The sequence below is a fragment of the Tachypleus tridentatus genome, chromosome 12 (genome assembly GCF_004210375.1).
Source record: "Tachypleus tridentatus isolate NWPU-2018 chromosome 12, ASM421037v1, whole genome shotgun sequence".
Taxonomy (NCBI): domain Eukaryota; kingdom Metazoa; phylum Arthropoda; class Merostomata; order Xiphosura; family Limulidae; genus Tachypleus; species Tachypleus tridentatus.
The window spans coordinates 35371420-35386530 of NC_134836.1; the positions used below are offsets into that span (position 1 = coordinate 35371420).

The 15111-nt window shown below is 29.4% G+C and overlaps 1 protein-coding gene across 10 annotated transcripts in view; it reads right to left on the reverse strand.

The window, feature by feature from the left end:
• Nucleotides 1–15111, reverse strand: part of LOC143235823 (cellular tumor antigen p53-like) — an 82741-nt gene that overhangs the window by 18234 nt on the left and 49396 nt on the right. For all 10 annotated transcript variants that reach the window (XM_076474032.1, XM_076474028.1, XM_076474033.1 and 7 more), the window contains 5 exons: nt 10143–10332; nt 7938–8048; nt 6865–6973; nt 6055–6188; nt 2118–2215 (listed from right to left, as the gene is read on the reverse strand). In XM_076474032.1, the coding sequence (XP_076330147.1) occupies nt 2118–2215; nt 6055–6188; nt 6865–6973; nt 7938–8048; nt 10143–10332 (642 nt within the window). The remainder of the gene's footprint in view (nt 1–2117; nt 2216–6054; nt 6189–6864; nt 6974–7937; nt 8049–10142; nt 10333–15111) is intronic.

Here is a 15111-nt window from a genome sequence, read left to right on the forward strand (position 1 = left end):
TATACCAAAACATTCTTCAGTGTTGCTTTCAAACTTCCACTCTATGAACAGCACGATTTCTAAACAGTCATTCTATAAATATGATGCTAAACACCATAATTCCATAAATAATATCACCAAACAATATCAAATACCATTTTATACAGTGATGTTAACAAACATCAATTTGCCAAACAGTCATTCTAAACACCACCTACATGTCAGTTTATTACAAAATAAAAACAAAAACAATGTATACAGTTTGACTGAAGAGTACAATCAGCTGAGGCTAAGTTAAATAAAGGAGTCAATTACATATTTTCCTCATATGAGCACAGTTTGACTGACTTTGTAACCACCAAGTAACTACAAAAGCATCATCACTATAACCTTTAATGTGGTAAGCACATCTTCAGGAAATGCATCAAGCTTTTACTAAACTTTAGAAGTCATATACACTAAGCATCAGATTTTTTTACTAAAAGTTTGTTAATGGAAAGATGGAGCCAGGATGCTTGACTAGACCAAATACAAGATGGTTTTTCTGTTACAATTAATATTAATTTATTCATTTCTCAGTTTCCAAATTTCATTTGCATAACACATATGCAATAGTTCTGGTTTAATTTACTGTACAGTAAAACCTAATTGGTAGATCTGTGTGCATGTTACAACTTTTTAGAGATAAATTCAAAATTTAATTAAACTTCTTTTATTATAATAGTAAATAAATGAAATTGGTGTAAAAACAATAAACAAATTAAATTTTAATACAAGTTTCAATTTCTTAATTTTATAATGGAATTTTTAAAAAATACATTTCCCTTTTTATGTGAATTATGACATTTGTTCTCCAAGTCTTCCATCTTCTCTAATTTATTTACCATATTAGCTACTTTTTTAACTATGAACAAAATATACATTAAAAAAGTATTTATGTTTGCTCTTGTTTTCTGTTAACTCGCATATGAAACATAAGCCAATACTTCTTTTGCAATGACGGAACTATTGCATTAAATTTTGACTAATTCTATGTACCTAGTTAAGAAGGGAAAGTAAAAACAACAACAACAAAAATTGTCCCATCACTTTTATAATTTAACTCTCCTACAATAGTTTTCATAGATTCAAACTAAATCTTGAACAACAGGAAGGGGGTATTTTTAAGCCATGAATCCAACTGAATCATTAGGCCATTTTGCAATGCTACTAGATAGTTATTTGACCTTTAGGTCTCTCAACTACCAGGGCCATTGCATGCAAAGAAGTGCAATAGAAAATAACACATTTTTATTAGAAAGAATTAAAATGTCATTCTGTATGAAAATACTTTAAAGAAATTTCAAAGTTAGGATATATTGCTTCCACATGAGATTATGTATTTTACACAGTCTTGCTGTGAAACGGTTAACTTGCTGTCTAATTAAGGTATACGTGCCTTATCTTCTCCATCTAAACTCGGCAATAACAACTTTCAATCTGCAGGTAAAATAACTAAATGTCTCCACTGGGAAAAAAGTACACTATACTCTTTGTATATTAAAAATCTTTCTACTGGATATAAAGTACATAATAGAAAATTTTAGGTAGAATTAGTATTAATTTATGAAAGGAGTGTCATATATGGGTGTGGCAGGTGGTTCTTACCTTTTTCCTTATCTCTATAAACAAAAACGTCTGTTTGTTGCTAAGCATAAAGCTATACAACAGGCTATCTGTGTTGTGCCTGATACAAGTTTATTAGTATAAAAACCCAATATTAAGCTATGTTGGCTCTTAGACTTATCAATGAGCCACTGGTAAGCTAAACAAAGAAGGTAGATGGCTATAAAAAATAAAATACTATTTGGTAATATCTATATTATAATGAATAACTTGTGTTAAATTCAGGAAGTGAGAAAGGGATGTGATAAATAGAGGATGGGCACATCTTGGTGAACAAACATCACAATACACAAAAAGATCAAGATCAATATTTCCTTTTACAATTTGATTTGTTACACATGTATTAATGACAAGTATTTGCATACACTGATTAAAAAAACAGTTTAAATTTTGAATATAGCTGTATAAAAAAGATCTTGAGCTGTATGCTTTGACCTACTTATAGTGAGAGTTAAACACTTGTACAAAATTACCTTAATATTAAAGATTTCATCATCTTCACCGTTTGGCTTGAGTTTCTTTGGAGCAGGAGCTACAGTCATTAATTCATGACGTATCTTTGCAGTTGTACCTGAAATGTTACCATTTGGTCACAATGTTATAGTTTCCCAATACTCGTATCTGTATGCAAATCACATAAAAATAATTTAAATGAAAAACTATCTGCACATATACTGCATGCTCAGAAAACATAAGCAATATACAAATCAAATATCATTCACGCATGCTAACACATCTAGAAATATTTGTAGCTCAAGATGCTTGTATAACTGTATTTGTGTAGAGTTCTAATTTTATATAATCAACAGGTATCTAAGGTGATCATCCCATACTTGTTTGTTAACATAAGATCATTTTGTAAGTCAGATCTAACCCTCACAGTATTGTTTGGAAATTTTTTCAAGTTCTATAAAATATTTTATCAACATTCTACAGAAATTAACAAGTTTTATGTGAAGGTTTATACTGTTTAATAAATAAAAATTTATTAATAAGGTTTAAATCTTAAACTGTAAGATATTTAGGAAAATATAACAAGAAAATGCATTTTATCATAATCAGCACATTACACCTTAACCCTCTATATATGGATATCCTTTACTGCATATTATGAGGTTTTTAGCAACTCACGTTTAAAATTCAATTACTAAACTACTATATTACACCAATTAGTATAGCACAAAATCATATCTAATAATCAATATCTTAATAGAATACAAGTTATTAATTGTATGAGGCAATCTTTTTAAAAATATTGAAATTCCCCAAATGACATTTTTCTCTAGACATTCCCTCCTTTCTAATTTATTCACCACCCCTCCATCACATACAATTAGACACATCCTGTCTTGTCCATTTGTCACATCTCTTTCAGGATTTGTGAATAGTTCTGTCTTACATTTAATAATATACATGATTGTCAATTTCTCCTTTAGGTTTGTTTTTGAATTTTGTGCAAAGCTACACAAAGGCTATCAGCACTAGTCGTCCCTAATTTAACAGTGTAAGACTAGAGGGAAGGCAGTTAGTCATCACCACCAACTGCCAACTCTTGGGCTACTCTTTTACCAACAAATAGTGGGCTTGATCGTCACATTACAATGCCCCCACAGCTGAAAGGGCGAGCATGTTTGGTGCGATGGGGATTCAAACCCGTGACCCTCAGATTAAGAGTCAAACACCTTAACCCACCTGGTCATGCTGGGCCTTCTCTTTTAGGATAATCTTTGTTACCATGAGAAATGTAACAACTAGCCTCGATGAATTTGTAATGGCTCCTGTCATATATTTAGAAAGCCAAGAAAATTGTGAGTTGGAGGAAATTGTCTGCTTTTTGTATGTTATTATTCTATGATCTTTGTTGTATTAATTAATTAAATAAAAAAAGTAAGGCTATGTGTCATCAACAGTCAACAGAAACAGTGCTTAGTTTTGTTTTTCATGTGTATTTTTTACTATAAAAGTAACTAAAACAAGAAATAGGAAACTATACATCAGTTAAAGTTATATTAGGAAAAATAAATGATTTTTCACAAGGCATACATAAGAGCAGCTCATGGGTAATGTAATTCAATAGCACAAGTAATATGCACATTAAGTATAAATACAGGTACACTGGTGCAAGTTTAAAACTACTTGTGACAAACAAATCTAGTTTCATGTTACTACCTGAAGTCATTCTAAAAAGAAAAAAAAGGTAATTTACATTTATTTCAATTTGTTTATGGTTACAAGGTTGGTCAAATTGAAATTTGCATAGTTAGGATGGAGGAAATAACAAATAATACAGATTTATTAAGAAAAAAAAACATTTGAAGTGTATTTAAGAGATTTTGAAGATTATGCAAATGAAATTTGAGATTTAGAAAAATATTCTTAATCTTAATATAACTTTGCATTTGGATTAGCAAAAAGAAAAGATATATCCACAGACAATTTTTTTAGGTTGTTAAAAATTTTTAATTAAAAAATCTCATTTTTGTATACATGTTTACCAACAGTATGTCATATGCAAAGAAGGTATAGAAAAGTTAAAAGTTAGTATTATCAAAACTGTAATGACTAAATGATTATAAAGTGTTCATGTAGTTGTGACTAAGCTCTTTATACTGATTTAAAATCTTTACAGATTTAATATATCTAACCTTCAAAATAGTGTGTACATCTTTACAAAACTTGCTAGTCTTTCAATTAACATTACAAGTCTTTTGCGCACAAAAATCCTATCTTTAGTGAGCTATTATTAATAAGCAAAAGAAAAAGAATGATTTATTTTTAACATTGTGTATTTGTTTTGAACAACCCAATGTGCAAAGTAATTTCCATGTTAACATTACAAATATTTTTCCTCATATCACAAAATTCTAACTTTCCTCATGTAATTCCTAAAACCTCTAAGATATATTTCAAACATTTCTTTTTCAGTAAACTGTTATATTATATCTGTTATTTTCCCAACCTCAGATGAAAACACAATTGGTCAATTTGATCAACCTTGTATTCACACACACAAAACAACCTTGAATCCATGAAAAACGTTTTTCAAGAATGACTTCAACTTGTAACATGAAACTACATACATTTATCCTTAGTAGGTTTAAACTTGTAATAGTATAGGTCAATTTACAATTATTATTTATTGCCCTTTGAACCATGTCCAATTACCATTTGTATCATTATATATACATAAGTTGTAAATCATTCAGGACACATGCAGATCATGTTACGATACTGAATTACACTACCAACAATCTACTACAAACTGCATATATGCCTCATGAAACATTTTTTATTATATTATTTAATCTAATTTTAACTAACTTAAAAAGACACCTATTTTTACATTTTATTTACTTTTATAATAATAAAGAATAAACATGAAAAACAAGAAATACTTACTCAAACTTTTCTTTTCTTGCTATCAACTAGCACTGAAACTTAAGACTATTTTTACACTAATGGTAGTAATGCATTAAACTTTTATTTAATTAAAATATGCACCAAAGAATATAGACTAATAATGTACAAAAAACAGACAATTTCCTCTAACAATTAGTTTTTTTTGGCTTTCTAAACTATGGAACAAGAGCCATTACAAATTAATCCAAGCTAGCCACTGTGATTCCTGTGGGAAATAGTTATATTTTAAATTTGTACTTACCTATTCAGAACATAACATAACACATCTTATGATAAATTAAAATATTTACTTTCAAATGTAAGAGAGAACTATTAATACATCCTGAAAGATGTGACAGGTGGGTGTGTAGCAAGAGGGTTCTGATTTTCCACTCAATAGTTCTGTAACCAAATAAGTTTTAAAGGAATAAAAATTACAGTTTGTCTTAAAATGAAAATTTGTAGTGTGTAATTTACATTTAGTTCTGTACTTTTAGAAAGAGTGGTGGATGAAAAAAAAGAGAGAAGATGCCTAGAGAAAAATGTGTCACTATGAAAATTCAAGTTTTATTAAATATTGTAGAAATAATAATTTAAAATGTATATACTATTAAAACATCAATCATTAGCTAAAATGTTATGCTATACTAATTAGTATAATATAGAAATAGTAGCTTTATGAAATTTGGAATGTAAGACACTAAAACGTTGTGTCATAAGCAGTAAAGGATATCTGGTGTGAGAGGGTTAACTGAAACACTGATAATTCATTCTGTTTCTAAACCCTTACAACATTTGAAAAAATATATTAAAAATTAATTACTTCATAGTTTTATCTGCAAATGTAACATTACATGATTAATTGATTTAAACTAATTTTGCTGAAACTACTATATCCCAACATTTTGCAAAAAATAGAGAACATTGATGTTAACTTCTTAATAATTGTTAGTCACTGAATAATCTATACAACTTTCTTTATATATATTACAAACAATAATTAAAACTGACGTTTAACAGCTTCCCCAACACTTTGGGAGTGTGCTTCTCTTTGCTGTTCAAGGTGCTTTTCTTCAGTTCTGCGATCTCTTACAGGACAAGCACAAATCCTTACTTCCAGTGATCTACGACCCATACATAAGCCACTGTGTAATGAAAAGATTTAAATACATTTTAACAAAGTAGTGACAGTGCATTCAAATAGTCGTTTTTCATTGATCTTGTATTTTCTAATATAATATATAATCAAAAAAAGATGTTTATAAGTGATCAATTCTGACAAAACTTTGGAACTTGTTTTAAAAATTCCAATTAAAAAACCAATTTTTCAAAAGTACCTGCAAAATTATAGATTTCAGCATTTGTAATATGAATGGAAGAAAATGCCAATGAGATCAAATACTAGTCAAGGAGGAAACAGAATAAAACATTACAGTAAAATCACATCACACGTAGATTGTTTATAAGAACAACTGTAACACAGTAAAATATGTTACACCATGGTCAAACAATCAGTTTACTTTCATTCTAGTATTTCTTTCAAAACTATCTAGTGTATCAAGTCTACTTTCTTGCATGTGTTTTCTTCAAGACTGCCCACATAAAAAAAATGTAGCAAGTTTTATCATTACTGAATTTTTGACAAAAAATTAAACATTTCAAACGTAACATAGTATACGTTTGTTTATCACCATAAAATTCATAGCTACTAGTATAGGTGCATAAAGGAACAAAGCATGGTTCATAGTCATCAACGAAAATAAATAAACATACAAAAAACTCTTGATACAAATTGATAAAAGTTATGAAGTTCACACTCACTGTTCATTCTCCAGAGTAAAGATGACCTTTATTGGTCGTCGATTTAGCCCACCCACACAGCTTCCGAGGCACATGAATTTGAAAAGGTAAGTTGTGTAAGACATTCCAGCTGAAACCAGAATCACAACAAGAACATAAAACACAATATTTTGAATTAGTTAAAGTGAGACAATGAAATTGGACTTAATTGTGCAATTGTTTTTACAAAGTTACATACACAGCTATCTTCACATAGCTATTATAATTTTGAGGAAAGACCGCTAATCAAAAGTATCTGCCATTAACCTTTCGTCATCACATAACCACATTCACAACCCTAAAGTGAGGAGTGCATTCTTATAACAACTAGTCACAAATGACGAATCCTTGAATTTTGTCTCCGCATCTTCACTGTTAGTCCTTCATTTAAATAAAATCAAGAACAATTTACAAAATACAATGAACTAAGGTACAATACCTAAATGAAATTATATTCAAAACAATAACATGTAAATATAACAGGATGTGCTGTAAATGACAACCAAATACAACAAAAACATGCAAAATATCATGTATTAAGCTTGATCAACAATCTCCATAATTATTTTGTTTTTAGAAATTCTGCAATATTTCTTTGTGTACACCACAGAGTACTAATGTGATGCAATATTTAGTTATAAAAATCAGCATTTTATAACAGGTGTACACTACAGAACATTACTGTGCTGCAACATTCACTTAAGTGGACAAGTATTTTTCCAAGGGTATACACCATAGAACACCACTGTGATACAAATGAATTGCATAAAACATTCCATGATAGAAATTTAAAAAATAAACAATTGTGATAAAATATTTTTGAATAGCAACTTCACTGTGATGACAATGTAGAAATACAATTGCAAGCTATTTCATTTAACACCACTGTTTTTTTAGAGATATGTCACCTTATGACTTAGCTATTAGTTTCTTAATTAGCAAGCTACAAGTTTTTAGTTTCAAGTCAGTATTTATAAGAAATTTGATTTTCTAAAATTCTGTCTCCACCACTTGTAAACTTTACTAATTTACCTTAAGTTTTAGTTTCAACATACCTTGCGGGTTTTCAAAAGGTATTGTGACTGAATGCCTTTTAGTGTTGACATCAATAAAGTAACATGACTGTGGACTATCACATCGAATCAGGTGTTCAGGGGCAGGATGATCTAGAGCAGAAAAGGAAGGATTTCAATAGTAACCATTGAATTACAACAGGATTCAACATGCTAATTTTGTCAAACTACACAAACAGTACACCTAACTTATTTCTTTCTAACAAGATAAAATATTGGCTTTAACTTCCACATCAACATTAGGAATCATGGAGCAAAGAAAAAAGCAAGTACGCACGATCCAAAACATGCAGCAACTAAGAAAGTCTTTTTACATGACATGATTGTGTATGAAATTGTCTCGTCTGATACTCATCCCCTTGTAACAGCTGCAGTTCAGTTATTCAACATTGTGAACCATTATCACTTCAAACATGAAACAAATCCTGGGAACCATTGCTAAGATACAACTCGCTAAATGTAACCATACTGTTCGTCTCTGCATACATGCGTTCTTTACATGGTAAGTAAGTTTAATTTCCAAACTTCAGCCACAATCTTAATCTTTGGCAGATTGTTTTGAAATTAATATCACTACTTTTTTATGTTCAACTTACTAGTAATAGTCTAGTAGTAATAATACCATAACTTTTGTTTGGGGCAACATTTTGTAGAATTCTGGCAAGTAGTTTTTTTGTAAGGTGCTTGTAAAATTGTTAATTGCCAGTTTTTTGCCAGGGGTTTTAGACTGGCTTTTTGGGTACACACGAGCTGCAAGTTTTAACAATTTGTTAACACCATTATTTCTTTGTCCAAACAAACAGATTTGTTTGTAGATTTAATTTATAAGTTTATATTTTCATACACATAAGCCTATATACTTATGCACACTGTAGCTCATGCTAGCCATATAACCTTAGGACTTGTTTTCCAGTATTAGTCACTACATGAGTAATGTGTGTTTACTGTCCATAATTTATTCACACATACCTAAAAGTATAAAAGTTTAATAAAGGTTTTGGCTGATTGACAGATTTTGGCAAGAACTATCCAATCTTAACCGTTACTACTGAAGTGTAGTATGAACTTGTTGTGTATGACTAGTGCTAACAATAGCAGGAATTTTTTTATTCTTAAATACTTGTATATTAAAGGTATACATACAAACTTAACCCTAGTTTACACTATACTGCAATGTGCCATTTAACAACTAGCAAAGGCTAAAAGGTGTTGCATGCAAGTTGACTGTTTAATATTATTATTTAAAAAAATATCTAGGTAGATGGTTAATGGTGAATTTATTTGATGTACAGTGCAAGATAAATTGTAGTTTTCGAAAAAAGGTACGATATCTAAAACAAAAACAGTTTGGCTGAAAAAAAAATTCTTACACAAATAGCAACTAAAAGAATATATGTCAGAATGCAACCAAGGCAACCAACATTATTGATTGATTATATAGTTTAAAATTGCTAACTACAAAAACTAACACACATTATACAAAAAAGCATTCAAATGACAGGCAACTCATACTTGTATTATCATTTATGAAACCAAAAAATATAAATAAAAACTGTAAACCAGTCATACTTTGTATGCAAAAGCATTTTAACTATGTAAATAATAATACCGATTGAATTGACTGCATTCTGATATAAATATTTTAGTTGCTATTTGTATAAAAATACCTATTGTCCATGCTTTTTTCTCTGTAGAAAGTTGGTCTTTACTTTGATATTAAAAGCTCACCAAATTTGTTCAAAGGCTTTCTACCTCTTATGATCCCTTTCAAAAAAAATATTAGGATGTACTTTAAGTAACTTCTAATTCTGTAATCACCATTTAACATTTTACAACTCTTCTTATGTATAATTAAAATGTATTTCAAACAATGAACTGTCTTATAAACTGCACAGTTTGCTAATGCAATCTTATAGTAGTAGTAATAGCTCATTAACAAACACAATTTTATGTTTTAAAGAGATAACATGATGCTTCAATCATATATAAAATCTTATCTTTATGAATGTAATAATCATTGAGTGAGAAGACAACAAAATTTGATTAATAAAAAAACACTAGAAAATGCATAATAATGTCTTTAATATGAAAAATTCTTACTGCATAATTTTAGATGTATTAAACAATGTTTAACAGAAATACCATACTGATTCACATTTTTTTTATTACTGACAAAACTATCCTTACTTTCATTGGTTGTGTCTCCTGGACTTGAATGATTCAAGCAGCGTTTAACTACTTCTGTAACATACTCTGGTTTGGTGAATACAGCCATAGCTCTAAGAATAGTACCAGGTTGAGTAGGATGGTAAGTATGAAATCTCACCGGGCAAGCACTTCCCATGTTTACATACAGTTTGTCCTTCAGTTCAGAGTACTAGTTAAAATAACACACATAATAATAACCATAAATTTTTAAGCCATAAACACAATACATTAAAATTAAACAAAATAAGCTGTGTATTTTTAAAAAGATCCTATGGTACAAACTACAATGCTGGATTATAAAACGTATCCTAGGTTTTGAAGGTGACTGAAGAAGTAGGACCCACATTGCAGTGGGGATACACTATCAGTCTTAACCTCCAATTTGCTAGTCTCACATAAGATCAGAAATTGAGAAATTAGGGGAGCAAGATGTGGGTGCTCAAGCCCACAACATCCAACATCTATATCACCCATCACTGCCTGGAGACAGTTGTGAGAAGGTGACTATTCTCCCAAGTTAAAAGAAGATCCACCTTCAGATTTATATTACTTTTGTGTAAAAAGCCCTATATAGCAATAAAAGCAGATTATCAAATATTAATAAAAAATAGTTCAATGACTCTTAACTAGAGCCAAGCAATTTGATATAACCAATCACTTATAAGCAGCAATGACATTGATTAATGTACCACAAACTTATTAACCCTTTCACTATAGGTCAAAGGCTATGTCATCATGTTTGTCAACATGCATTCATTATTTTATGAATTTGAATTCATATTGTAGATTATAATTGAAACTTCAGTATTATATATGAATTAATTTCTTAATTTAAAAGTAAATATTAAAAGAACCAACTAGAGATTTTAGTGAGTCACATGGTATTTTGAATGCAGCACTGGTTAAAATTAGATGTATGTGATGTCAAAATACTAAGCCTATAGTTTCTTACAAATCAGGAACTCAAATAGGCAATACCGACAAGCTAGTATATAAAATAAGAACCCTATATATTTTTATTTTGCTAAGATATGGCTTATGCACTCAATCAAACACAGCAGTCTTATCCACCTCTTTCCATTTTTAGAAATGGTCCCTTATGTAATCCTACTGCAATACATGGCATGAATAACCAATCAATGAGTCAGAATGTCCCCCTAGTGGTTTTTCAGTCATTTTAATCTGTAAAAAAAACCTATCCCATTCTATTGGACCTAGATTTCAAGAAAGTAGGTTGTAGTCTGCTCAAGGTTTCATATATTTTTTAGACCCAAATGCAGTTTAGTTACGGAGCTTAATAAATTATATATTTATTGTGGAATTCTATGGTATCAGTATAGCTATTTTTAGTTCTTAGGTTATACAACTGTATATATAAAACTTAAAAAAACATTTTGTTTGTCATTCTCCATGTGCAAAATTTTAAAAGGCTTAGCAACCTATGTCCAACAGCAACTGAGTTCAAAGGCTGTAGCTGAAAGAGAATTGTTCGCATTATTTATTGTTCACTATTTTAAGAACATAAGTTCTGTAACTTATTTTTAAACAGTAACAATCTATATAGGAATATATCATGTGTAATAATTGAAATGTGACTATATATTACAAAATACTAATCTATTAAAGCAAAGCCTAGACAGGGTCACTTTCCAAGATCTAAAGATTAGTTTAATGTTAAGAGATACAGAACACGAATGCATGCACACCTCGTCAATGCAAGTTCTGTAATGTTAGCCAGGCATGACTGGAAGGTCAATTAATATATATAAATGTATAGCATTATCATATTTAAGCTATTCAGACAACATTTATGTTCTTGAGTAGTCATCTGCAGTAATTCTGGAACACTGAAAACATAATTTATATTTACTTTCCATTTTTATTCATGGTGGTTATCAGGTTAGTCAAATTTACAAACCTCATATAGGCAGGGTAAAGGAATAACAGCAAAATATAAAGTATTACTGAAAACAAATATTTAAAATGTATTTAAGAGATTACACAAGTTATATTTTACATTTTGGACATAAATTGAAAATTCCTTTGCATTCAGACTAGTAATGAAACACTATTTTTACAAAAATCTTTGGAAAAAAATTTGTTAAAAAAATCTGATTTTGTGTATATAAAACATCTACAATCTTTACTAAAAGTCTACAAATTGTTTGAAGACACGCACTGCATCAAAAGTTATAGTATAAATACTTTATATAAATATTTTATATGAACTTGTTTATATTATTCCAAGCTCATCACAAAAGGATAAAGTTCTCAGCTCAAACTACAACTGATGTACTTTAATTTTTTCAAAACATTTTAGGACTCAAACTGGGCATTATTTTGAAAGTTCTTTAGCTCTCTTTTTTATAGGATATCCAAAAAATCACAAATTTCCTCTAGGTCTTTTCATCCCTCTTCTTGTAATGATGAAATTATATGTAAATTACTATAAAATTATCATTGCTCAGACAAACCATAAGTTCTATAACTTTAAATTTTGTTTGGTTACATAGTTACCAAACAGAAAATCAAACTCCTATTGCGACACCTTCTTTTAAATTCTCTCTTTCAAGACTTGTTAATTGTCCTCTCATGTCCAATTCTTTATTATGTATAAGAAACAGAAAGCCAAGATTTTCTTTTCTCAAATGATGTATTGTATTGTTTTCTCAACTGAGAATTGTTAATTTCTCTGTTACTACAAGCTTCATTCCCATGGGAAAGGTAATGTCTATCTTGGATGAATTTGTAACAATACTTTATAGCATAGCTAGAAAGCTAGGAAAATTATGATATTTGGAAGAAACTGCTTTTTTGGAAGTCATTATTCTGTGTTTTTGGGGAATTATTCAATTAAATAAAAATTTAGCACATTACAACCATTAGTACAAAAAAATAAATAAATGTAAGGATCATCAACAGTCAATAGCAAACACAATAGGAAAGTATTTATTTTTCATGCTTATTTATCTATTATTATAAAATAGGGATCTCTTAAGTTATTTAAGGTGAAATAAATAATAAAACTTTTAAAGAAGCATGCATGTGAGCAGCTCAAGGGTAATGTAATTCAATTGCATGCGAGTTGCATGTTCCCCAAGTGAATTCAAACTTATAACGGCATGAACAGAAGTTAAGACACATTCAAAGAACAATAAAACAATAACATGTAATTATGAATAGTCCATATCGTTATATGTTTAAAGCTACTTAGGATAAATTAATGTAGTTTCTTGCTACAATTTGAAGCTGATTCTTTTCTTTTAGTTTATTAAAAAGTACTTCAACAAACATTTGTCGAATGTGAAAGACAATTTTTACCAAAAGACCATCACATTCATGAAGATATATATGATATATCAACAGTTTAGAATCAAATTTATAAAAACTTCAAATGACTACAAAGAAGTTATGGTCAGTCAAATCAACTGAGTCCATGCTGAAAGAGTTAACATGGGTAAAACAACTGACCTTTTTATGTGACCTCCAGTCTTTTTTTCGCACAACATTCCTGTTTAAACATATTTATTTTTAGTTGAATGCAGCTCAGTAATGAGTTAAAACAGTCATACATAGAAATACACGTTTGTTCAAAAATAAAGGAAAAACCAAAAATAACAAGTCTTATTCTTTAAATCCATGTTAAAAGATTAGCTCTTTCAGCATGGACTGACCTTGTAACAACTTTGTGCTTGTTATAGTTTCATTGTTCTAACTTTATAACATATTGCCTATTATCTGTAAACATTACAAGAATTTTGAATGCAAGATGATTTTTTAAATCAAGTTTTAAGATTTCTTAAGTAATGTTTTTCATGCCTTTCTAAATTTAGAATGTCAAATATTCAACATGCAAAGTAATTTTGTTTTTAAGATTAAAAATATGTTTATGCATTAGAAATATTTCAAACTTCACGTGTGAAATTTTTATAACCTTCAGATAATTATCAAACATTCTTCTAGAAAAAGAAATGTATTATATCTGTTACTTTCACTAATGTATCTCTGTATGGGTTGGTTAAATTTGGCCAACCTCATAATCACTATACAAAATTAGGAAATAAATGTTGTTGTTTTTTCATCCTAGAATGACTACAGATGATAACTCCAAAAAACAAATGTTTAATCCAAATAGTTTAAGTCTCATACTATTATACATTTACATATATTTATTACTTTTATTATACTGACCTTTCAGCCATGCCATGCTAACATTACAGAAGTTGCAATGATGTGACACAATACACTCATGTTACCATATCCAAGCATATAAATTTGGCCTTTACAAAGTGACCTGGTTTTGGTTGTGTTTTAATGGACAAGTATTTTGTAAAATGCAGTCACATTTCAGTTACAGAATATTATACATGTATACATGTTATTACTATTTACAAACAACTTTAAGAGCTTTTCTTAAAACATAGAACAGTAAATAAAGTGAAGCAAACAATCATATTTTCTAGTTACAAACTTTGCCTTTTTTTCAGGTTTTACATACATATACATTTGGAAATAACCTAATATAAATTACTGTATCCATACCACAGAATTCCACTATAATTTATCAAGCTGTATACAGGTAACAAACATGCAATTTAAAACTCCCTAACTTCTTGGAATCTAGCAAGAAAAAGAAAGTCTGCTGTACAAATACATCAAAAGAGGCTGAGAAAACCAGCAGGGGTGACCATTCCAAGTTTTTGGTTGGTTACACATACTTCACTGGGTGAAGTAGGTGTATACAAGCAGATATTTTCCAAAACTGAAGATGTGGATAAAGCCACCTTAGTTGATTCAATGAAAATAATATCTTGGAAAATAGTAAGAGGCTCTTATTTAACAATCTAGTCTGTCAATATCAGTAATTTGAATACCTAATTTATAAGAAACTAAAGAATTTGTATTTGGACATCACAAACATCAACTTGAACTGCTGATTCAATCAACA